Genomic DNA, 24188 nt, shown 5'->3' with positions numbered 1-24188 from the left:
AGTATAATGAGATGGAGGGCAGTAAACTATGTTTTTTCATAACTTTATGATGTTTATAGTGGCATTCTGGTTTCTGGAAAATAAAAAACACACAAAAATAAAAAAAATCCTCTGCTGAAACAGAATAGATGTTCTGGCATTCCGTCACCAGTCTTTCATTAGCATCCCTCAGCACCAGATTGTGACCACTGCAGCCAATCGCTGGCCTTTTCGGTCACATGCTATACCTACTGGCATCATGCCCAGTAGTGTGTGGCAAGTGCCCGTTAACATCACTGACTGGCTGCAGTGATTAGTTCTTGCATCTTGTAAATCAAGACTGACAGTGACTGCTGAAGCCAATGTGCTGTATCGGTGGGATGCTGAAGAGGTAAATAATGTGTTATTCTTATTTTATAATATTTTCACCAGTGGGGGGTTTCATTCCATTTTCTGTTCTTTTGACGTTATATAGATTTTTTTTTTTTATAAAATAACCCCCTTTAGCTCAAAATCACAACACACAACAGGTTCTCACCTTCAACTCTCCAGCTACCACCTTGGAAGCAAGTTCCACAACGCATCCCACTGCGAGTCGAGCGGCCCCAGAGGAGTGGACCTCATTCCAAATGGTATCACTGTCCACCTAAACACATTGAGGCATTAGGACATCTATCCCGTAAAACAGAAAAGTTCTGAAAAAACCTACCATATTTTTCGCTTTATAAGACGCACTTTCCCCCCTAAAAGTCGGTGTGTGTGTGTGTGTGTGTGTGTGTGTGTGTGTGGGGGGGGGGCTGTGCGTCTTATAAAGCGAATACTAGTGAGTGCTTCCATAATGGAAGCGCTCACTAGTATGCATTAGGTAACGGAAGCAGGGAAGAATTGCTGCAAGCGCTTCCAATACTCACCCTGCCTGGTCTTCTTTGCTGGGGCCGGCACTGCCCTGTCCTGACCCCGTACAGCGTCAGGACGTAGTGCGCGCACTATGACCTGACACTAAAAGCTGTCAGGTGACAGGGCAGCGCGGGCCAGAGAAGAAAGGGGAGCGTGACCTCTGCCGGGGATGAAGAGGAGACGCGGTGCAGGAGAGGTAAGGAGTTTTTTTATTTTATTCTGATCTGAGGTCTGATGGGAGTCAGAAATAAAGGGCTTATTTAAGGTCTGATGGGGGTATGACATTAAGGGCTGATCGGAGGTCTGATGGGGTTCTGACATGGAGGGCTAATATGGGGGTCTTATATGATGTCCTGATATGGGGGTCTGATGTGATGTCCTGATATTTATTGGGGTCTGATCTGAGGATCTGATATGAGGTCTGATGAAAAATATTTTTTTCTTTTTTTACTTCTCTAAAATCTGGGGCGAGTCTTATCATCAGGTGCGTCTTATAAAGCGGAAAAATACGGTAATCTCACAACCAAAGGTCTTATGTGCGTGGATACAAATAATGAAGAATGTTGTATTTAAAAATAGGGATGAGCGAACCCAATGTTTTCAGGATCAGCGTTCGGGTGGTGGATAAATTCGTTAGCACGGAATAGAAGGGAATTCTATGGTAGAAGGCAAAACGGAAGCCTTTAAGAGGCATTCCATCATAATAGAAGTCTATGAGCAGCATAATGGATCCGTCTGGTTTCAGTTATGCAGGACTTTGTTTTCTGTCCTGCATAACGGAAATCAGACGGATCCGTTATGCTGCCCAGACTTCTATTATGACAGATGGCCTCTTAAAGGCTTCCATTTTGCCTTCCGTCATAGATACCCTGTTAACGGAATCCATAACGGAATTCTTTCACTGCTGAACATGTTGGGTTCGCTCATCCCTAGTCAAAAACCTTAAAAATTCTGTATCGGAATTAGAAGTCTGGAACACCTGTCACACAATCACTACCTTAATTATCGTGTGCCCAGCTTTATAGGGGCACATTCATAAAAAAGGGATATTACTTTAAAAGCACTATTTACAGAAATCTTTTTTTCAATCAATGCAGCCACGAAGGAGCTGGCCACAGAGAGGAGCAGAACTTAGGTGCAACAAGAGCATAGACGACGCCATCGCTGCACCAAAGGTCTAATCTACATATAAGGCTACTTTCACACTCGATTTTTGTGCGGATCCGTCATGGACGGATCCGTTTAGATAATACAGCCATCTGCATCCGTTCAGAACAGATCCGTTTGTGTTAATTTTAACATAGCCAAGACGGATCTGTCTTGAACGCCATTGAAAGTCAATGGAGGACGGTTCCGTTTTCTATTGTGACAGATTGTGTCAGTGAAAACGGATTGTGTGCCAGGACGGATCCGTTTGGCTCAGTTTCATCAGACGCAGCGTTTTGGTGTCCGTGTCCAAAGCGGAATGAAGACCGAACTGATGCATTCTGAGCAGATCCTTTTCCATTCAGAATGCATTACAATGCAAACTGATCCGTTTTGGACCGCTTGTGAGAGCCCTGAATGGATCTCACAAACAGAAAGCCAAAACGCGAGTGTCAAAGTAGATTTAAAGGGGTTCTGCAGTTTGTTTAAATTGATGATCTATCCTCTGGATAGATCAGCAGCATCTGATCGGCAGGGGTCCGACACCCGGGACCCCCGCCAATCAGCTGTTTGAGAAGGCACTGGCGCTCCAGCAGTGCTGCGGCCTTCTCACTGTTTACCGCTGGCTGAGTGATGTCACGACTAGTATCAACTTGCCTGGGCGCGGATAAGCTCTGTTCACTTGAATGGAACTTAGCACTGCCCAGGCCAGTTGATACTAGTCGTGACGTCACTGGGCCGCCGGTAAACAGTAAGAAGGCCGCGGCACTGCTGGTGCGCCATTGCCTTCTCAAACAGCTGATCGGCAGGGGTCCCAGGTGTCGGACCCCCGCCGATTAGATGCTTATGATCTATCCAGAGGATAGATCATCAGTTTAAACAAAGTGCAGAACCCCTTTAAGAAAGAGCCTCGGATCAACAGAAGAAAACTAGCGTTTTAATCAGGTGTCTATGCAAACAGTTGTATAGGAAGGTTGCCGGCGACAGATTCTGTTTCAAGTCCAAACAAAGAGGAAGTTAAAAGAGCCAAGGCAGGAAGCAAAGTATATGGCGTGACATTAAATTATATCCAGAAAACCATCCACTTCCAAAATTACATGGAATATTCACATATAGGCTGTTAATATTTGATGATATTTCAAGGAAGTGTCCCTTTACCTATAGGTGCCCATGTATTATATAGAAAATGCTGAATGCACTGTGAGCATTACTGAATGACCACTCACCCCAACCCCTCCACATGGGAGACGGACGAAGATGGAGGTCAAAGATCCTGCATGAGGAAAGAGGAATGGTAATAGAAGATCAGTTAGTGGGACACTACAAGAATGCCTCAGCATAGAAACAACAGCACAACCACTACATCCCAGGACGTCACATAGCAGAGGCGAATACAGATATAAAACACAAAAGGAAAGGAACAGTATGCACTCAATACATATAAAGAAGCCTAGAAACACACATTATATGTAGAGACACAAAATGAGAAGTAATATCAGTAAAAAGGGTACATCTGACATTTAAGGGGTTGTCTCAATGCAGCAAATGGCATTCATCATATAGACAAAGCAAACACAAGCCACTTACTAATGTATTGTAATTGTCCGTATTGCCACCTTTGCTGACTTGATTCATTTTCCCACCACATTATACTGTTTCCTGCGGTTACAACCACTCTGCAATCCAGCATCAGTGGCCGTGGTTGCACACTGAAGAAAAAGTTGTTAGCAAGCATGACCACCACTGCTGGATTACTGGGTGGTCATAACCCCTGGAAATGAGCCATGTATAATTTGATGAAAAAAATTAATCAAGCCAGCAAAGGCAATATGTGCAATCACAATACATTAGTAAGTGCATTGTATTAACTTTGTCTACATGACAAAGTGAGACAACCCCTTTAACCCCTTAACGACCCAAGACGAGAATGCTCGTCCTCAATCGCCGGCAATTAGCGCTCGAGGACGAGCGTTCTCGTTCTGCAGTCGTTCCTCCCCCCGATCAGCAGCAGAGATCCGCTGGTTACTGACCATCGAGTACCCGCCACAGCAGCGCGGGGACCCGATGTATGAGGTGAGGGAGCGCAAACCTCCCATATGCCACGGTCAGCGCTGACCGCGGCATATGGGAGGTTTGCGCTCCCTCACACATCGGGTCCCCGTGCTACTGTGGTGGGTACTCGGTGGTTGCCATGGCAGCCCCAAGCCAGTCCAAGGCTTGGGGCCTGTCATGTACGGAAGCCTAAGAGGCCCAGGATCAGACCCTGTATATATAAAATAAAAGTTTCAAGTAAAAAAAATAAAAAAATTGTTAAAAATAAAATAGGGAAAAGACAGACATATTAGGTATCGTCACGTCCGTATCGACCAGCTCTATAAACATATCACATGAACTAACCCCTCAAATGAACACCGTCAAAAATAAAAACTGTGCTAAATAATTTTTTTGTCACCTTACATCACAAAAAGTACAAACCGCAAGCAATCAAAAAGGCGTACACCCACCAAAATAGTACCAATCTAACTGTCAACCTCATCCCACAAAAAATTAGCCCCCACCTGAGACAATCGCCCAAAAAATAAAAAAAAACTATGGCTCAGAATATGGAGACACTAAAACATCATTTTTTTGTTTAAAAAAAAGCTGTTATTGTGTAAAACTTATATTAAAAAAAAGTATACATATTAGGTATCGCCGCGTCCGTATCAACCGGCTCTATAAAAACATCACATGACCTAACACCCCAGGTGAACACCGTAAAAAATAAAAACTGTGCTAAATAAACAATTTTTTGTCATCTTACATGACAAAAAGTGTAATAGCAAGCGATCAAAAAGTCATATGCACCCCAAAATAGTGCCAATCAGTCATCTCATCCCACAGAAATAAAAAAATAAGACCCTATCTATGTATACATATTAGGTATCGCGACAACCTGCTCTATAAAAATACCACATGATCTAACCTGTCAGATGAACGTTATAAATAACAAAAAATAAAAAATGAATAAAAATGACGTGAGGGGCACACCTGCACCTAGAAATCACATGGAAGGCCAGCCAAAATGTATGTGTAACAATGATTTTATTAACACACACTATATGTACAAAATGTATATAAATATAAAATGAGGATCCTCAACTTTCACATAAATGAATACATAGATATTAAAAATGCATAGAAATTGAAGTATCTGTGCAACAATTTAAAATTGACTAAATGGTGCAGACTTGTTATGTTTCGAATGCACAAAGATGGAGGCGCACTGACTCTGTTTAAAGTTCTAACTATGGTCAGTGATAGTATCCAATCCTGATTGAAAATGTTTTCACAGCTTATATGGCTTGCTTTGCTGAAAAACCGCTCTGTGTAGCTGGTGTATAGTCTAATAATGCCGCACCTATGTGGCCGGTAAAGATGTTTGTATGAACAGTCTTTATAGTGAGGTTTCTTCACAGCACATGTCCCTGAAACTGCTGTTAAACCGTACTTAATGTACCCACATTACTCACTGTTCTGATGTGGTACAATACCCGATCCTCCGTGCTTAGCGTAGCGTCCCACGTGTTACAGCATCGGTGGTCTGGGTTCCGGTCCGTTCTTTTTAACTGACGAGCGGATTGTTGGGACAGGATAAGCAGTGATTGAGTGGTCACTGAGGAAGGAGTCACTGCCAACTCCGAAACGCGTCTGGTATCAAGTCTCAACTAAAAAGGAAAAAAGCCGCAGCGGATTTACCTGCGCACCACTACAGAACTTCCGGAAGCGCTTATCCACACATTGGACAGAAAGGAACACAAGCGGTGAAGTGGTGAAGTGCCTTGAACTAAAGACACTAAACAACGCCGAAATCTACATCGGGTCCCGAATACGTTTGACCCCGGCGTCTCAATCACTGCTTATCCTGTCCCAACAATCCGCTCGTCAGTTAAAAAGAACGGACCGGAACCCAGACCACCGATGCTGTAACACGTGGGACGCGACGCTACGCTAAGCACGGAGGATCGGGTATTGTACCACATCAGAACAGTGAGTAATGTGGGTACATTAAGTACGGTTTAACAGCAGTTTCAGGGACATGTGCTGTGAAGAAACCTCACTATAAAGACTGTTCATACAAACATCTTTACCGGCCACATAGGTGCGGCATTATTAGACTATACACCAGCTACACAGAGCGGTTTTTCAGCAAAGCAAGCCATATAAGCTGTGAAAACATTTTCGATCAGGATTGGATACTATCACTGACCATAGTTAGAACTTTAAACAGAGTCAGTGCGCCTCCATCTTTGTGCATTCGAAACATAACAAGTCTGCACCATTTAGTCAATTTTAAATTGTTGCACAGATACTTCAATTTCTATGCATTTTTAATATCTATGTATTCATTTATGTGAAAGTTGAGGATCCTCATTTTATATTTATATACATTTTGTACATATAGTGTGTGTTAATAAAATCATTGTTACACATACATTTTGGCTGGCCTTCCATGTGATTTCTAGGTGCAGGTGTGCCCCTCACGTCATTTTTATTCGTATTTAATTATTCTGAAAGATTGGGGATATCTTTTTTTGGGGGAGCACCCTTGCGTTGTGATTGACAGAGTGAGCCAATCCATCTATTTAAAAAATAAAAAATGTCTTGTTACCTTGCCTCAAAAAGTGTAATATAGAGCAACCAAAAATCATATGTACCCTAAACTAGTACCAACAAAACTTCCACCCTACCCTGTAGTTTTTAAAATGGGGTCACTTTTTTGGAGTTTCTACTCTAGGGGTGCATCAGGGGGGCTTCAAATGGGACATGGTGTCCAAAAGAACTGTCTAGCAAAATCTGCCTTCCAATAACCTTATGGCATTCCTTTCCTTCTGCGCCCTGCCGTGTGCCCGTACAGCAGTTTTGCGACCACATATGGAGTGTTTCTGTAAACTAAAGAATCAGGGCCATAAACATTAAGTTTCGTTTGGCTGTTAACCCTTGCTTTGTTACTGGAAAAAATGGATTAAAATGATAAAAATAGAAATTCTGAAACTTCATCTCTATTTGCCAATAACTCTTGTGGAACACCTAAAGGGTTAACAACATTTATAAAATCAGTTTTGAATACCTTGAGGAGTGTAGTGTGCCCGGGCTACTTGAGAAACCTTGACGTGGTGCCCGGGCTTAGACATGTTCTACACTGTAGGACATGTTGACTAATCTCTCAATTTTAAAATCAGTTTGAGGGTTTAGTGAGACCGCAGAGTGCACCTGTATTTGTTATTGTTTTGTTATATTGATTATTACATCCGCACTTGTTACCTTGTGTGAGATGTCCATTGTGGTACTTGTGGTTCGCCGCGGGCATCCTCCACCGTATGCATTTTGCTGGGGATCGCCATTAGCAACGGGCCACAAGTGCAGGATTTGCTCCCCTATATATATGCACGACTGCATGTGGGTTTGAGCACCTCCTGCTAATGCCACCTGGTCTTTTTGGAGTGTAGTTTCTAGAATGGGTGGTTTCTATGTAAGCTTCACAATGTGACTTCAGACCTGAATTGGTCCTTAAAAAGTTGGTTTTTGAAAATTTCAGAGAAATTTCAAGATTTGCTTCTAAACTTCTAAGCCTTGTAACGTCCCCCAAAAATAAAATGCCATTCCCAAAATGATCCTAACATGAAGAACACATATGAGAAATGTAAAGTAATAACTATTTTTGTAGGTATTAATATGTATTATAGAAGTAGAGAAATTGAAACTTGGAAATTTGCAAATTTTTAGCAAATTTGGTATTTTTTTATGAATAAAAATGATTATTTTTTTTTTTTTACTTCGTTTTACCAGTGTCATGAAGTACAATATGTGAAAAAATAACTATCTCAGAAAGGCCTGGATAAGTCAAAGCGTTTTAAAGTTTTCACCACATAAAGTGACACTGGTCAGATTAGCAAAAAATGGCCTGGTCCTGAAGGTGAAAATGAGCCTGGTCATTAAGGGGTTGAGGCAAGTAAACATCATATTGACATCAACATTTACCCTCCAACTTCTGTCGATTCAAAGGGTTAGTGCCATAGAGCAGAGAGTGTGCCTCCGAGTGGACAGTCTGAAGCTCTTCCAAAGTGGCTTTTCTGCCCCGTATACACTACATGTGAAAATGGATGTAAATAGGAATTAATGCATAGAAAAGATTATAAACATTTTTTTTAAAGGGCACACTGTATAAAGGTAAAACTAAGAACACTAGACAACTGCTCACCTCGCACATGCTCCTAAGACCAGTCTCTTGTAGCCTTGACCAGATGCTTTGTATACGGCCAGCATGCTCAGGATGGCTATTTGTGTTCCCGCAGATGCACTGATGTTTCAGCATCAACGTGTCATAGACAAGGCCTGCAGGAAATGTGAACGTCACATCGTCAGGCTAAGTTAAAGGGGTTCCGATATGTTAATACTGATCTGGATAGGTCATCAGTACTTGATCGGTAGGGGTCCAACACCGTGGACTCTCGCTGGTCAGCTGTTTGAGAAGACACAGGCACTTGCAGTAGCGCTGCAGCCCTCTCGCTGCTTTCCCTAGGCAATGTGACGACATGTTTATCGGTCACATGGCAAACGCACAGCTCAGCCCCATCGAAGTAAATGAGACTGAGCGTGATACCAAGCATGGCCACTATACAATGTACGGTGCTGTGCTTGGTAAGCTGCGAGGTGGTCACGTCATCACTACAGCCAGTAATTGCTGGTGTCTGGTAAACAGATCGGCAGGGACCAGTGAAGCGTTGGCAGGAGACTAGTGTGAAAAAAAAGTTTTTCTGCTAGATCTTCTTAAAGGGACAGAAAAACAAACCTGTAGTGAATCGTGGTTTGGTGGGCGTTTCTTGAACAGACATGGGAAATGATGCAGAAGCTGGAGAAGATTGGGCCCTTGACAGTGGTCTATGTCCGCCAAAATGTACGACAACACCAGCAGCTTCCATGGAGGCTTGATAGTTCCTCAGCTGGTGTATGCGTTGCTGCTCCAACAAAAGCGTTTGCTGCAATGTCAAGATGATGATACGTTTCAATAACATACAGAAGAAGCTTAGAAAAATACTACAAGTCATGCAATATGTATGGGTCACATGCCTGTCTGAAGAGAAGGTCTTGCTCAGCATAAGGTGAACTCTGTTCTAGCTCCTGCGTGCTGGCTTCATCTTCGCTTTCCTCTCTTTCCTGCTTCACACGCACAACACCTCCAAGGTTCTGCTCCTTATGATCAGATCCATGCTCTATATACGAGTCCTCATGGATGGCCTGATGCTCACGCAGCTCCTCTTCGGTTTCCTCAGGGTGGCTTTCATGTTGTCGTGAAACCTCATTGACTTTAGGAATCATCTGAAACAATACAAAATATACAGATCCCATCAGTTCATCTCCATGAAATACTTAAACAAAACTGAAAACACCCTGAAACTTAGAAATAAGACACTTAAAATACAATTACAACACAAACTGAATAATGATAAAAGAGAAATAGGTGGCCATGATGGAGCAGAAGAGAAGACTGACACCAGAGTGTCAAAGGATGGATGAAGAAGTTCTAGAATAAGAATAGGTGGTGGAGGATTTAGAAGCATTACCTTATCACAGAATTTTCATAAAACATTAGATATGTCAGAGACATATCAAAAGTTTGATTGATGGGGTCTGAGTGCTGAGACCCCCCACCAATCGCTAGAAGTGGGGGATGAGAAGTGCATATCCTCCTCACTCTAGGGGACCGAACAGAGACCAGCCCTTACATTTTCTATTGAGTCGTCTCCATTCCACTCCCGCGGCAGCGAGAGAGCGCAGGGTATGCGAGCGGTTCTCTCTACTCATTTAAGACCTCAAAGGGGGTCTGAACACTCCAACCCCACCACCAATCAATATCTTTGATATATCTCTTTGAAATATCAAAAGTTTTATGAAAACTCAGTAACCCTTTAATGACTGTTAGGAAAAAGGACAAAATCCAAGATTTATTTTTCCCTTTTCAGATTTTTTAAGCCAACATTATGAGAAGTTAATTTTTATTAGGCTTCTTTCAGACGTGTCCTGTGCGGCTCTCACACGCTGGGTAAGGCTCCATTCAGACGTCCGTAACGCGTTTTGCGTATCCACAAAACACGGACAGCGGCAATGTGTGTTCCGAATTTTGCGGACAGCACATTGCCGGCACTAATAGAACATGTAGTATAAGGTTGGATGGTACTCCAATATGATAGCGTGGGTAATAGGAGATGGTTCCCAAACCAGATAATGATAGAATTTAGACTCCTGTACTCCACTTGATTTTCAAGAATAATGCTTTATTAGTGTGCGGTTCCAGTCAAAAAAGGTTTTTCGGATTATAGCCTTCTTCAGTACAACCGGTTCGAGCTGCATAGATGAGAGAAAAAGCGTGGAAGTAGTAAGCCCTCAGTGGGTAGCAGGAAGCTGCGTTATAAGGGGCTCTATGGCCCTGTGTGGCGAGCGTTATTATGAGGCAGTAGCCTGTATGAAAAAGCGCCATGGCCCCTTATAATGCAAAAGGCTATAAGCCGAAAAACGTTTTTTGACTGGAACCGCACACTAAAAGCATTATTCTTGAAAATCAAGTGGAGTGCAGGAGTCTAAATTCTACTAATAGAATATGCCTATTCTTGTCCGCAAAATGCGGACGTGTGAATGGGGCCTAAGAGCGTGATTTCTTGTTATAGACACTGCTCGTTTTGCAGGAGTGTATAGCATTATAACGATTTATAATGCTGCGTCTCTGCATGACCTTCTACAAAATTATACTGATGGCATTATGCCGGTAGATACAGGTCATGCAGAGATACACAGAATTATAAATCATTATAATGCCCTGCACTTCTGCAAAACAAGCAGTGTCCATAATGGGAAATCGCGCTCATACACGGAGCAGGATTTCCGCACAGGACACGCTCATCTGAAAGAGGCCTTACGCTCCCATTTGCTTTGCTGTAAAACTGTGTCCGTTTCGCTCTCAAACTATAATGAAGAGAGTCACACGCATGCCTGGCTGTCACCCCACTTTAAATACAAAAAGGCTTGGTGGACACCTATTCTCCCGTTTTTAGTGTTTTTTATATATATTTTTTTGCTTCTTTGCTCATAACATCGCTGTTAAGAATATAACATGTACAGTACAAATAAGTCTTCTGAATAGGACTGAGCTGTAGTACTGCACACAACCACATTCATAAATGGTGCTGTGGAGCATCACACCCCTTCATTCTGCTGATGGCTGGTAGTTCTGGGGAACAAACCCCTCACTAACCAAATACTGATGGCCTATACTTAGGGTAGGCAATTTAGTCCCAAACATTTGCTTTAAAATTATATTTTAAAAAATGTACACTGTGCCCCAAATGTATGCAAATAATTAAGATTAGCTTTCAGAGAGAAGGAGAGAGATAGTTTCTGGGTAAGGGCATGAAGAAGTTGGGCACACACCTTGTTGAGGTGTAGTTGCTGCTGCTGCTGGAATTGCTGTTTGTGCTTCTCAAGGAACTGCTGGTGCTGCTGCTGGATGACCAAGTGCTGCAGAGCGTGAGAATTTTGAGGCAGCGGCGCAGACTGTGTACGGCCCAATGGGCGGTGCTGACGCAACTTGTGGATAGTGGGGGATACGCGATCAGTGGACACTAAGGACTGGGAGTGAAGAGGAAGTGCACCCAACCCTGAAAACAATAAAACAAGTCTGCTAAAGCTGCTGGTGCCGATTCATGTGCAGTTTATAATGGACACACAAGTTTGGGATGATTACCTGTCACTAAGGGGCTCTGCGCATTGGGCTGCTCCAGAAGGACCATATGCTGCAGAAGGGAGTTATGGGAGCTTGCTGCGTCGGCACCAAGGTATGGAGTAAGGTGAGCAGCAGGAAATAAGGAGAGTCGTTGTTGGATATTAGACAGGGAAAGGCGTTCAGAGTCCTGTCCAGAAGCACCCTAACAAAATGGATCGGGGAAGACAAAAAGAATAATTACAACACGGTAAAGCATTGCGTCCATGAATGTATAATGAAATTTACTTGTATCTCAAAACCTTGAAATAAATGACTGAATTAAATGCATTGCTTTAATAGAGACCATTATTAGACTGCTGAAATCCATTCAACTCTATGGGGCTGCCGGAGATGGCTTGTATTTGGCTACCTCCGGCAGTCCTATAGAATTAAAGGGGTTCTCCAGGTTTCCTATATCAATGACCTATCCTCAGGATAGGCCATCAATATCCGTTAGGAGGCTGCCTGACTGCCAGCACCCCCACCAATCAGCTATATGAAGAGAACGCAGTGCTAATACGAGCGCTGTACTCTCTGCACTCGTCACATTGTAGCAGCGAGAAGGTGTAATTACAGCTTCTCTGTCCCAGTCAGTGTAATGGGAAGGCTCTGTCCTAGTCATCATCATTATGGGAAAACCGGACAACCCCTTTAAATGGAGCAGCAAACATGCATGTGTGTCTGCCACCCCATTCAAATGGACAGCATGGGCCACACTGCTGTAATGACCGGTGGGTACCCAGCGGCCAGGAGCTTGCTGATCAACCACTTATCCCATATCGTGTGGATAGGCGATAAGTTGTCTAAATGGGACAACGCCTTTAAGTAGAGAGAGAAGAGTGTATCGGCCACAGCTGGCACTGGTTAAACTAATGATACCGCACTGTTTGGTTGCTCTGTATTGTTAATGACTGCGCACCAACTTCAATGCCACGAGGTCATTAACAATGCAGACTGACTAAACAGTGCGGTCTTCATTAGTTAACAAGAGCCTGCTGTGGTTCCCTAGACCGCATAGAGGCCACATCACTACCGTGACAAGACCCCGCCGTGAGATTGTACCCAAAGTGGGAAGAAAAAAAGCGTGGATAGAAATGCACAGACAATATATATCACAGAGTGGTGGCATAAATAATTTCAAAATCCTCTGACAGTATAGAAAAGACTATGACGTGGCGCATTTGGCCTTCAAACAGTTGGTTGACGGGGTGCTGACAGATAGACCCCAAACCATCTAATACTGAGAACTTATCCTCACAGGAAAGCCCCTTTAACTGTATGACAGGAAGGATATGATCTAAGATGCATTGTGATATGAATGTATGATTAAAACACTTACATTGGCAGATCCACTGGCAGGCAGCCCAAGGGTAATGTTGGGTAAAGATGGTGAGGTATAGAGCGGCAGCTGGGTGACAGACCCCTCTCTGCTTACCAGCCTGTGAGCCAATGACACCTAGGAAAGAAAGTCAGCTATATGTAAGCAATGACTAACATGAGTCAGTGGCATCCTGCAGCTTTATATATCTATATAGCAATCTATATAATGTTTATTTCCTCTCAAAGGATTAAAGTGGGCAAATTTAGCGGTGGATACCTCAGACTGAATGCCTAAAGGCCCAGAAATGCCGTTCTCAGTAGTGATGTTGCTTGAGCTGTTGTTGGGAGAGCTGGGGCCGGAACCAGGAGCGCTGTTACAAGCAGAGTCTACAAGAAAACATATGAGATCTAAACGGATCAAACACAAGGCAAAAATGGCTTTCAGCTTCATAAATTACATTCTAACCCCTGAGCCCACGTCTGGTTTTGCAATTCAATTTTTTCTTCCCCACATTCCAATAGCCATAACTTTTTTAAATCTTTCTGTTTATATAGCCATATGAGGGTTTATTTTTTGCGGGACAAGTTGTATTTTTTAAGGGCACCATTTAATTCACCTCCTAAATGCATGTGAACCCGCCAGCAGTGCGATACTAATAATATTTTTCATCTTGCAGTCCGATGCTGCATAACGTAAACCAAACGGATCCGTTTTACAGGCCATAGACTTCAATTATGACGGAATGAATAACGGAATGCCTCTAAAGCCATTCCGTTATGCATTCAGTCATGGAATTGCGTTATGGTCCGTGGTAACGGAATCCATAACGCAATTCAGCAAATACCACAACATGAACCCGCACACAAACTTAAAAATATAAAATTTGCTCATCCCTACACGCAGTAAAACAGAGACGACACCGGAAAGACGGATCTGGAAGGATTTCAATGCCTTTTCTGACTGATCAGGCAATTTTAAGACTGATCAGGATCCTGATCAGTCTTGCAAATGCCATCAGTTGGCATACGTTATGCCAGATCACTCTGCCACAAGTGTGAAAGTAGCATTAGGAGGCTAGAACCTGGGATCTCTTAGGAATTTCACATGCTCCCTGCTGCGCCCCGCTTTGTGCACAGCTTAGCAGGGAGCTTACCATGGCAGGATTGGTGAGCTTCAGAGGTGTCCAGGCTGCCACTGTAACTAATCGTAGCCCTGCAATTTTTCTGCTGGGGCTCCGATCGGAAGGCAAAGGGAGTAGCAGCCCTCTGCCTTGACTCACAAATGCCGCGATCCACGCTGATAGCGGCATCCGAGTAGTTAAATGACAGGGGTTTGGCGTTATTGCCATTCCCCGTCATTGCGGCCGGGTGTGTGCTGTATGATACCACTGCAGCCCGCTCTATACAAGCCCTCAACTACTGAAGTATCAGTACGTCACAATGGTTGAAAGGGTTAAAGGGTACAGGTAAAAAAATAAGTATGAAAATCATGAATGTGGCTAAAGACGACACTCACCGGATACATCCAGAGGACGCTTTTTCAGAGTAGTGACACCAGGACCATCTTTCCGTCTTAATAAAGGGCTGCTCCTGCGCTCTGCCACCTTTTGTTTCAGTCTTGAGCGCAACTTCAAATTAGGTTCAGATGCTAAAAAGAACAGGAGGAAACCAATAAGAATATATTGTATGAAAATATATAATCAGCATTTTTCTAATACCACTTCCAAAAGCATGGCTTAGGCTTATAATTCTGGGGAAGCTTTAAAGGCGTTTTCCAGGATTCCCATATTGATGGCCTATCCTCAGGATAGGTCATCAGTATGAGATCGGCAGTGCTGCCTGGGAGTCAGACCCCAACCAATCCCATATTGATCGCTAGGCCATCAATATCAAAATCATGGAACACCCCTTTAAAGGGCAATTAATTTTTATTTATTTTCTAAACAGACTCAGCTTGGTGTAAGATAATTAAATAAGCGATACTCCGCTTGCTAGAGCCCAATTGCTACAGTTCTAACGATTCCTAGTTCCTAGTCAGTCTCTAATCCCTATTACTATTACTGGCTGAGGATACTCACTGCTGTGGCTGGACAGAAAATTCCAGTGTCGAGAGGGACCATGAAGGAGAGACCACCGAGCGACCAGGAAGCATCAAGAACAGGAGCGGTAGCGGATTGGTAAGCGGAGCATGATCTATTTTATTTTACGCAGTTTTGAAAAACTTTCATTGACCACACAATCAATTTAAAGGGGTTTTCCAAGCTCCTAATATTGATGAACTATAGAAGCCTATGGGGGTCATCAATATCCTATAGGTGAGGATCAAACACCACACCCTCACCAATCAGCTGTTCACTGCAGATCCAGCAATATGCATGGATCAAGATGCCCAGCTCCGTTCAATACGTAGTGACTGTGCTGGGTCATTGAAGTGAACGGGTGCTGAGCTGCAGTGACCAGGCAATGGCCTCTGAACAGAGCTGTTCTTCCTGCTCTGTTCAAAGTGCTAGTGCCAGAGCTAGAGGCTGCAGAAAAGCTGAATGGCGAGGGTGCGGGGAGTCGGTCCCCCAACGTTCGGATATTGATGACCAATCTTGAGGATTGGTCATCAATATCGGGAGCCTGAAAAACTCCTTTAAGCTACTTCTCTTATGGAGGACGTCACTGAGGCTGGCATTTACGTCACAAAGAGGGGCACCCATGTCTACAAAATGTTTAGGGATGGCATAATCCAGAGACTGTTCCTAACCTGCACAGCACAGTCTAGGTCTGATCCATAAAATCCTCATCCAACAATATGCTTTGAGGTTATAGAGCCGAGATTAGCAACCTCTAGCACTCCAGCTGTTCAGAAACTACAACTCCCAGAATCCTCCTTTCGCTTCTATGAGAGTTACAGGAACAGCAGAGTAAAGGTGAATGCTGGGAGTTGTAGTTTCACCGCAGCAGAGTGCCAGAGGTTGCTGATAGATGTTCTAGAGCCTTCAAGCTCTTATTACAGAGTTTTTAGGTATTCTTTAGTGTTCTGAGCTAGACACGTGGACGGGCACTTTGCTGGTCTGCGTAATCTTCCGCCACACATAACAGCCTCGGACCGCATTAAGCAGGCCATGTTTCACCAGCATTAATAACTTGACACACTGCTGTAAATCCAGGGGGTTCTCACACACGAGTGGCCACTAAGCTTGAATCTCAGCATCCACATTAACTTCAATCGATCGCTCTAATACTGGTAGAAAGCTTCCGCTGGTACCTGCCTTAACCCACGGAACCAGCTCAGTCCACCGCCTGAGAAGACCACATCGAATAAATATACTACTGCCGCATTAATTATTTACAAGCCTTCCTGTAACTACTTGTAAAGCACGCGCAGGGAAATGGAGGCTGTGGGCGGTGAAGAGGCAAAGGGGCCAGGAAAATAACAAATGTATAAATACGGGAGTGGGAAGAGTGAAGGGAATCAATGAGAGCAGTGCTCCGAGGAGGAAAACGCTATTAAATATGTAATTAATGCACTGGCCGACCAGTCTGCACCACATGCACAGTAAAAGCACAGTAAATAAATATAGACATACATGAGCACATAAAGATGTCTACCAGCCACTCAACGTGCACCACAAACTACTCCAGCAGACTCAGGCTACGGTCACATCTGCGCTTCGTATTCCGGTTTTGAGATCCGGCAGCAAAACGTTTCCGTTCGATTTAATACATCAGGATGCATCCGTTCCGTTTGTATTAAATTTGTATTATTAAATCGAAAATGAACAAACCGGATCCATCACTATAAACAATGTAAGTCAATGGGTGACGGATCCGTTTTTTATTTAGAATCCGAAACCATTGACTTGCATTGTTTTTAGTGACAGATCCGGTTTGTTCCGTTTTGCAGACTGGACACAAAACGTACATCGGAACACCACATGATGTACCGGTATGTCATGTGTCCTTAAGGACTCGGGAAACATGCCGTACCGGTACGTAAGACGTTAAAAGAGAAAAAGAAGTTTAATGAGAACAATCCTAGTGTGCACAAGGCATAATAGGATCCTCTTAATTCCTCACCTGTCTTTCTTAATGGAAAGTCATCCTTTGAGTCGTACATTCCAAGAACAGGATGGTGGTATGAGCCGGACACTCCGCCTTGAGGTGGGGGACTCTGGTCCAGAGAGCTGTGCTGCGTCTTCCTGTAGAGTTAGGACATACAAAGTATAAGGACTGGATTACAACACAGACTAAGGGGTCATTCAGACGACCGTATGAATGAGTCCGCACTCGTTCTGCAAAATTTCAATGGGGCAGTAAAGATGCGGACAGCACACCATGTGCTGTCTGCATCCGTGGTTCCATTCAGCAGCCCTGCAAAAAAAGATAGAGCCTATCCTATTTTCATCTGCAATTGTGAACAAAAATAAACATTTTCTATGACAGTAGCGGCCATGTGCGGTCCGCAAATTGCCGAACACACTCGGGTCGGTATCCGTATTTTGGGGATTCGCAAGTTAACCACTTCAGCCCCGCTAGGTGAAACCCCCTTCATGACCAGAGCACTTTTTACACTTCGGCACTACACTCCTTTCACAGTTTATTGCCTGGTCATGCAACTTACCATACAAATGAATTTTACCTCCTTTTCTTCTCACTAATAGAGCTTTCATTTGGTGGTATTTCATTGCTGCTGACATTTTTACTTTTTTTGTTATTAATCAAAATGTAACGATTTTTTTGCAAAAAAATGACATTTTTCACTTTCAGCTGTAAAATTTTGCAAAAAAACCGACATCCATATATAAATTTACACATCTGGTATCGCCGTACTCAGGAGAAGTTGGGGAATGTGTTTTGGGGTGTCATTTTACATATACCCATGCTGGGTGAGAAAAATATCTTGGTCAAATGCCAACTTTGTATAAAAAAATGGGAAAAGTTGTCTTTTGCCAAGATATTTCTCTCACCCAGCATGGGTATATGTAAAATGACACCCCAAAACACATTCCCCAACTTCTCCTGAGTACGGCGATACCAGATGTGTCACACTTTTTTGCTGCCAAGGTGGGCAAAGGGGCACATATTCCAAAGTGCACCTTTCAGATTTTGCAGGCCATTTTTTACACATTTTGATTGCAAGGTACTTCTCACACATTTGGGCCCCTAAATTGCCAGGGCAGTATAACTACGCCACAAGTGACCCCATTTTGGAAAGAAGACACCCCAAGGTATTCCGTGAGGGGCACTGCGAGTTCCTAGAATTATTTTTTTCTTGTCACAAGTTAGCGGAAAATGATGATTTTTTTTTCTTTTTTCCTTACAAAGTCTCATATTCCACTAACTTGCGACAAAAAATAAAAAATTCTAGGAACTCGCCATGCCCCTTACGGAATACCTTGGGGTGTCTTCTTTCCAAAATGGGGTCACTTGTGGGGTAGTTATACTGCCCTGGCAATTTAGGGGCCCAAATGTGTGAGAAGTACTTTGCAATCAAAATGTGTAAAAAATGGCCTGCGAAATCCGAAAGGTGCACTTTGGAATATGTGCCCCTTTGCGCATCTAGGCTGCAAAAAAGTGTCACACATCTGGTATCGCCGTACTCAGGAGAAGTTGGGGAATGTGTTTTGGGGTGTCATTTTACATATACCCATGCTGGGTGAGAGAAATATCCTGGCAAAAGACAACTTTTCCAATTTTTTTATACAAAGTTGGCATTTGATCAAGATGTTTATCTCACCCAGCATGGGTATATGTAAAATGACACCCCAAAACACATTGCCCAACTTCTCCTGAGTACGGCGATACCAGATGTGTGACACTTTTTTGCAGCCTAGATGCGCAAAGGGGCCCAAATTCCTTTTAGGAGGGCATTTTTAGACATTTGGATCCCAGACTTCTTCTCATGCTTTAGGGCCCCTAAAAAGCCAGGGCAGTATAAATACCCCACATGTGACCCCACTTTGGAAAGAAGACACCCCAAGGTATCCAATGAGGGGCCTGGCAAGTTCATAGAATTTTTTTTTTTTTTTGCATAAGTTAGCGGAAATTGATTATTTTATTTTTTTTTCTCACAAAGTCTCACTTTCCGCTAACTTAGGACAAAAATTTAAATCTTTCATGGACTCAATATGCCCCTCAGCAAATACCTTGGGGTGTCTTCTTTCCAAAATGGGGTCATTTGTGGGGTGTTTGTACTGCCCTGGCATTTGAGGGTCTCCGCAATCATTACATGTATGGCCAGCATTAGGAGTTTCTGCTATTCTCCTTATATTGAGCATACGGGTAATGAGATTTTTTTTTCCGTTCAGCCTCTGGGCTGAAAGAAAAAAAATGAACGGCACAGATTTCTTCATTCGCATCGATCAATGTGGATGAAAAAATCTCTGCCAAAAAAAAAAAAAATGGAGGGGAAAGGCGTCTGCCAGGACGTAGGAGCTCCGCCCTACATCCATACCCACTTAGCTCGTATGCCCTGGCAAACCAGATTTCTCCATTCACATCAATCGATGTGGATGAATAAATCATTGCCGGGATTTTTTTTTATTTTTATATATATATACAAAGTGTTTGCCAAAGCATAGGAACGCCGCCTCCTCCTCAGCTCGTATGCCTTGGCAAACGTATCTGTCACTGCAGAGGAGAAAATCCCGTCTTGCAGCGCCGCATACACCGACTTGCGTGTAATCTGACAGCAGCGCAATGCTTCTGTCAGAATGCACATCGGTGCTGCAGCTGGTCGATCGGTTGGTCCACCTGGAAGGTAAAAAAAGAAAAAACCAGGCTGCAACGCAATAATTTTATTAACTTTGCAACAGAACATATAAACGTTAACTTTTTTAACTGAACATTAACGTGTTTGCTTACTGGTGTGTTTTTTTTTTTTTTTTTTTTTTTTTTTTACCTTTATAGAACAAACCTCTCCTTCCCCATGGGTCAATGTGCAAAGCGCAAATCGCCCAAAGATGTGGCGAAGTGCGTTATGCACTTTGTCCCATGTGAAAGGAGACGTTTGCAGCAGCAGTGAGTGAATGGGCCCTAATAGCCCTGTGTGCCTGTCCTGGTGAGATGATCCCTATGCTAATAGTGTACCTGTGAGTGGTACTTCCGGAAACACTCTCCAAAGCATAGGGCAGGGTGGTCCGGACAGTCAGGACAGAAATAGCGGGTGTCACGCCTTATTCCACTCCTGCTACAGACACGACATCTTTTTCGGGGTGACTGTTGGGTTGAGGTACCAGGAACGACATTGGGGAAATGTCGCTCGTGTAGACGGCTAACTACACTGGTGGTTGGGGCCACGGAACCTCCTGGATACAGGAGGTTCTCGATGATCTCTTCCTGAAATTTGAGGAAGGATCCAGTTCTCCCAGCCTTACTGTAGAGAACAAAACTATTGTACAGAGCCAATTGAATTAAATATACAGACACCTTCTTATACCAGCGTCTGGTGCGTCGGGAAACTAAATACGGAGACAACATCTGGTCATTGAAGTCCACCCCTCCCATGTGGAGGTTATAGTCGTGGACTGAGAGGGGCTTTTCAATGACACGGGTTGCTCGCTCAATTTGTATTGTCGTGTCTGCGTGAATGGAGGAGAGCATGTAAACGTCACGCTTGTCTCTCCATTTCACCGCGAGCAGTTCTTCGTTACACAGTGCGGCCCTCTGCCCCCTTGCAAGACGGGTGGTAACGAGCCGTTGGGGGAAGCCCGCGCGACTAGTTCGCGCGGTACCACAGGCGCCAATCCGTTCTAGAAACAAATGCCTAAAGAGGGCCACACTTGTGTAAAAATTGTCCACATAAAGATGGTACCCCTTGCCGAATAAGGGTGACACCAAGTCCCAAACTGTCTTCCCACTGCTCCCCAGGTAGTCAGGGCAACCGACCGGCTCCAGGGTCTGATCTTTTCCCTCATAGACACGAAATTTGTGGGTATAGCCTGTGGCCCTTTCACAGAGCTTATACAATTTGACCCCATACCGGGCGCGCTTGCTTGGGATGTATTGTTTGAAGCCAAGGCGCCCGGTAAAATGTATCAGGGACTTGTCTATGCAGATGTTTTGCTCTGGGGTATAAATATCTGCAAATTTCTGGTTGAAATGGTCTATGAGGGGCCGAATTTTGTGGAGCCGGTCAAAAGCAGGGTGGCCCCTGGGACGGGAGGCGGTGTTGTCACTAAAGTGCAGGAACCGCAGGATGGCCTCAAAACGTGCCCTGGACATGGCAGCAGAGAACATGGGCATGTGATGAATCGGGTTCGTGGACCAATATGACCGCAATTCATGCTTTTTTGTCAGGCCCATGTTGAGGAGGAGGCCCAGAAAAGTTTTAAGTTCGGAAACTTGGACTGGTTTCCACCGGAAAGGCTGGGCATAAAAGCTTCCCGGGTTAGCGGTGATAAATTGTGTGGCATACCTGTTTGTTTCGGCCACAACTATGTCTAAAAGCTCCGCAGTCAAGAACAGCTCAAAAAATCCCAGGGCCGAACCGATCTGAGCTGTCTCAACCCGAACTCCAGACTGGGCAGTGAAAGGGAAAACTACAGGTGCGGCTGAAGTTGGGGACTGCCAATCAGGGTTTGCCAGCACCTCTGGGATTCTAGGGGCTCTACGGGCACGTCTTTGCGGTGGCTGCGACGGGGTCACTACTGCACGTGCCACCGTACCAGCTTCAACTGCCCTTCTGGTGCTCGCTACTTCACCAGGTTGTACGGCAGTGCTGGTACTAGGTCCAGGGAGGGCTGGGCTGCTGGTGTATGCCTCACCACGTAATCCGACAGCACCAGCCCCACTCTGCTGCTCTTGAAGCGGATCCTGCGCAACCTGCGGTCTAGCGACACGGGGCCGGGTACGCCTGGTGGTATCAGGGACCTCAGCCTCCTCGTCCGAACTTTGGGTCAGAGAGCCACTGCTTTCTACAGGTTCGTATTCTGACCCGCTGGATTCATCAGATGAGGGTTCCTACTCCTCATCCGACTGGGTCAGAAGCCTGTAGGCCTCTTCAGAGGAATACCCCCTGTTAGACATGTGGGCAACTAAATTTAGGGGTATTCCCTGAAACTACCCAAGAAAAAAAAAGCAAGCCTGTCTTACAAAGGGGAGGCTAGCGAAGTACCGGAGGCCGCTGCGGTTGATAAAAAATATCAAAACAGATTTTTTTTATCGCCGCAGTGCGTGTAAAGTGAATGTGCAGTGATCAAAAAAAAAATTTTTTTGGTCACTGCGGTGGGGCGGGTGTGGGCGAACGCACGTGTGGGCGACCGATCAGGCCTGATCGGGCAAACACTGCGTTTTGGGTGGAGGGCGAACTAAAGTGACACTAGTACTATTATAGATCTGACCGTGATCAGTTTTGATCACTTCCAGATACTATAAAAGTACAAATGCTGATTAGCGATACGCTAATCAGCGAATAACAGACTGCGGTGCGGTGGGCTGGGCGCTAACTGATCGCTAACTACCTAACCAAGGGACCTAAACTATACCTAAAACCTAACGGTCAATAACCGTGAAAAAAAAAAGTTACAGTTTGCACTGATCACTTTTTTCTTTTCACTTGTGATTGACAGGGGTGATCAAAGGGGTGATCAAAGGGTTAATTGGGGTTCAGGGGGGTGATCAGGGGCTAAAGTGTAGTGTTTGGTGTACTCACTGTGAAGCCTGCTCCTCTGCTGGATCCAACCGACGAAAAGAACCAGCAGAGGAGCAGGCAGCCATATATCAGATCATATTTACTAATATGATCTGCTATCTGGCACTTTGATTGGATTTTTTAAAAATCAGCAACCTGCCAGCCACGATCATTGGCTGGCAGGTTGCTGACGAAATACTGCTGTGCGAAATGCCGGCGCGAACTGCACATGCGCATATTCGCGTCATCTCGCGTCTCGCGAGATGACGCGTATATGCGTGACTGTGCGCAGCGCTGCCACCTCCGGACCGCACATCTGCGTTAGGCGGTCCGGAGGTGGTTAAAGACTGCAAAGCACTACAGTTGTGTGAACGCACTTTAAAGGGAACCTGTCACCTGGATTTTGTGTATAGAGCTGAGGACATGGGTTGCTAGATGGCCACTAGCACATCCGCAATACCCAGTCCCCATAGCTCTGTGTGCTTTTATTGTGTAAAGAAAAAACTGATTTGATACATATGCAAATTAACCTGAGATGAGTCAGAGCTTGAAAATATGACTCTTCTCTGGTCACACAAGTAAGATATGACTCATATTAATTTGCATAAAAGGCGGGAAGTACAAATATTAGGGGTGCACCGAAATTCCGGCAGCCGAAAATATTGGCCGAAAATGCACCTAATCCATTTCGGCCGATATTTGTACATATCGGCAGAAAATAGCGGGGAGGGACTGGGAGGAGGAGCTGGGGGCCGGTGCGTTCACTGTGCTCCGGCCCCCAGCTCCAGTAGTTATAAAAAGTGTGCAATTAATACGGATTCTATTCATGAGGCCCCCTCTGCAGTAGAACATTCAATATAGCCACATCCTACTCACAGGGCTGTTATCTTAATGCTGGCCGGCCGGGCAGACGAGCGGCAGCGTCACGACTGACGTCATGTGCCCGGCCTACTTTCTGAATGAAGGAGGCGGCGCAGGCATGTGACGTCAGTCGTGACGCTGCCGCTCGTCTGCCTGGCCGGCCAGCATTAAGATAACAGCCCTGTGAGTAGGATGTGGCTATATTGAATGTTCTACTGCAGAGGGGGCCTCATGAATAGAATCCGTATTAATTGCACACTTTTTATAACTACTGGAGCTGGGGACCGGCCCCCAGCTCCTCCTCCCAGTCCCTCCCCGCTATTTTCTATTAATTGTACAATGGGGGGGGGGGGGGGGGGGTGTCTGTGGATGGCACTGTTATGGGGTGGGTGGGGGTCTGTGGATGGCACTGTTATGGGGTGGGTGGGGGTCTGTGGATGGCACTGTTATGGGGTGGGTGGGGGGGTCTGTGGATGGCACTGTTATGAGGTGGGGGGTCTTTTAAAACTATTTGGGCAAAAAGGCAGTTTCGGTTTCGGTCAAGGGGTATCCTGAATTTTCGGTTTCGGA

At 44.6% G+C, this 24188-nt stretch overlaps 1 protein-coding gene across 3 annotated transcripts in view; it reads right to left on the bottom strand.

The window, feature by feature from the left end:
* Window positions 1-24188, bottom strand: part of HDAC4 (histone deacetylase 4) — a 176608-nt gene that overhangs the window by 23417 nt on the left and 129003 nt on the right. For all 3 annotated transcript variants that reach the window (XM_044302919.1, XM_044302920.1, XM_044302921.1), the window contains 12 exons: window positions 17204-17325; window positions 14655-14786; window positions 13416-13525; window positions 13158-13274; window positions 11801-11981; window positions 11488-11714; window positions 9133-9381; window positions 8855-9041; window positions 8264-8397; window positions 8044-8149; window positions 3249-3295; window positions 518-625 (listed from right to left, as the gene is read on the bottom strand). In XM_044302919.1, the coding sequence (XP_044158854.1) occupies window positions 518-625; window positions 3249-3295; window positions 8044-8149; window positions 8264-8397; window positions 8855-9041; window positions 9133-9381; window positions 11488-11714; window positions 11801-11981; window positions 13158-13274; window positions 13416-13525; window positions 14655-14786; window positions 17204-17325 (1720 nt within the window). The remainder of the gene's footprint in view (window positions 1-517; window positions 626-3248; window positions 3296-8043; window positions 8150-8263; window positions 8398-8854; window positions 9042-9132; window positions 9382-11487; window positions 11715-11800; window positions 11982-13157; window positions 13275-13415; window positions 13526-14654; window positions 14787-17203; window positions 17326-24188) is intronic.

The sequence above is a fragment of the Bufo gargarizans genome, chromosome 8, assembly GCF_014858855.1.
Source record: "Bufo gargarizans isolate SCDJY-AF-19 chromosome 8, ASM1485885v1, whole genome shotgun sequence".
Classification (NCBI taxonomy): domain Eukaryota; kingdom Metazoa; phylum Chordata; class Amphibia; order Anura; family Bufonidae; genus Bufo; species Bufo gargarizans.
This window is presented reverse-complemented; position numbering and strand designations above follow the sequence as displayed.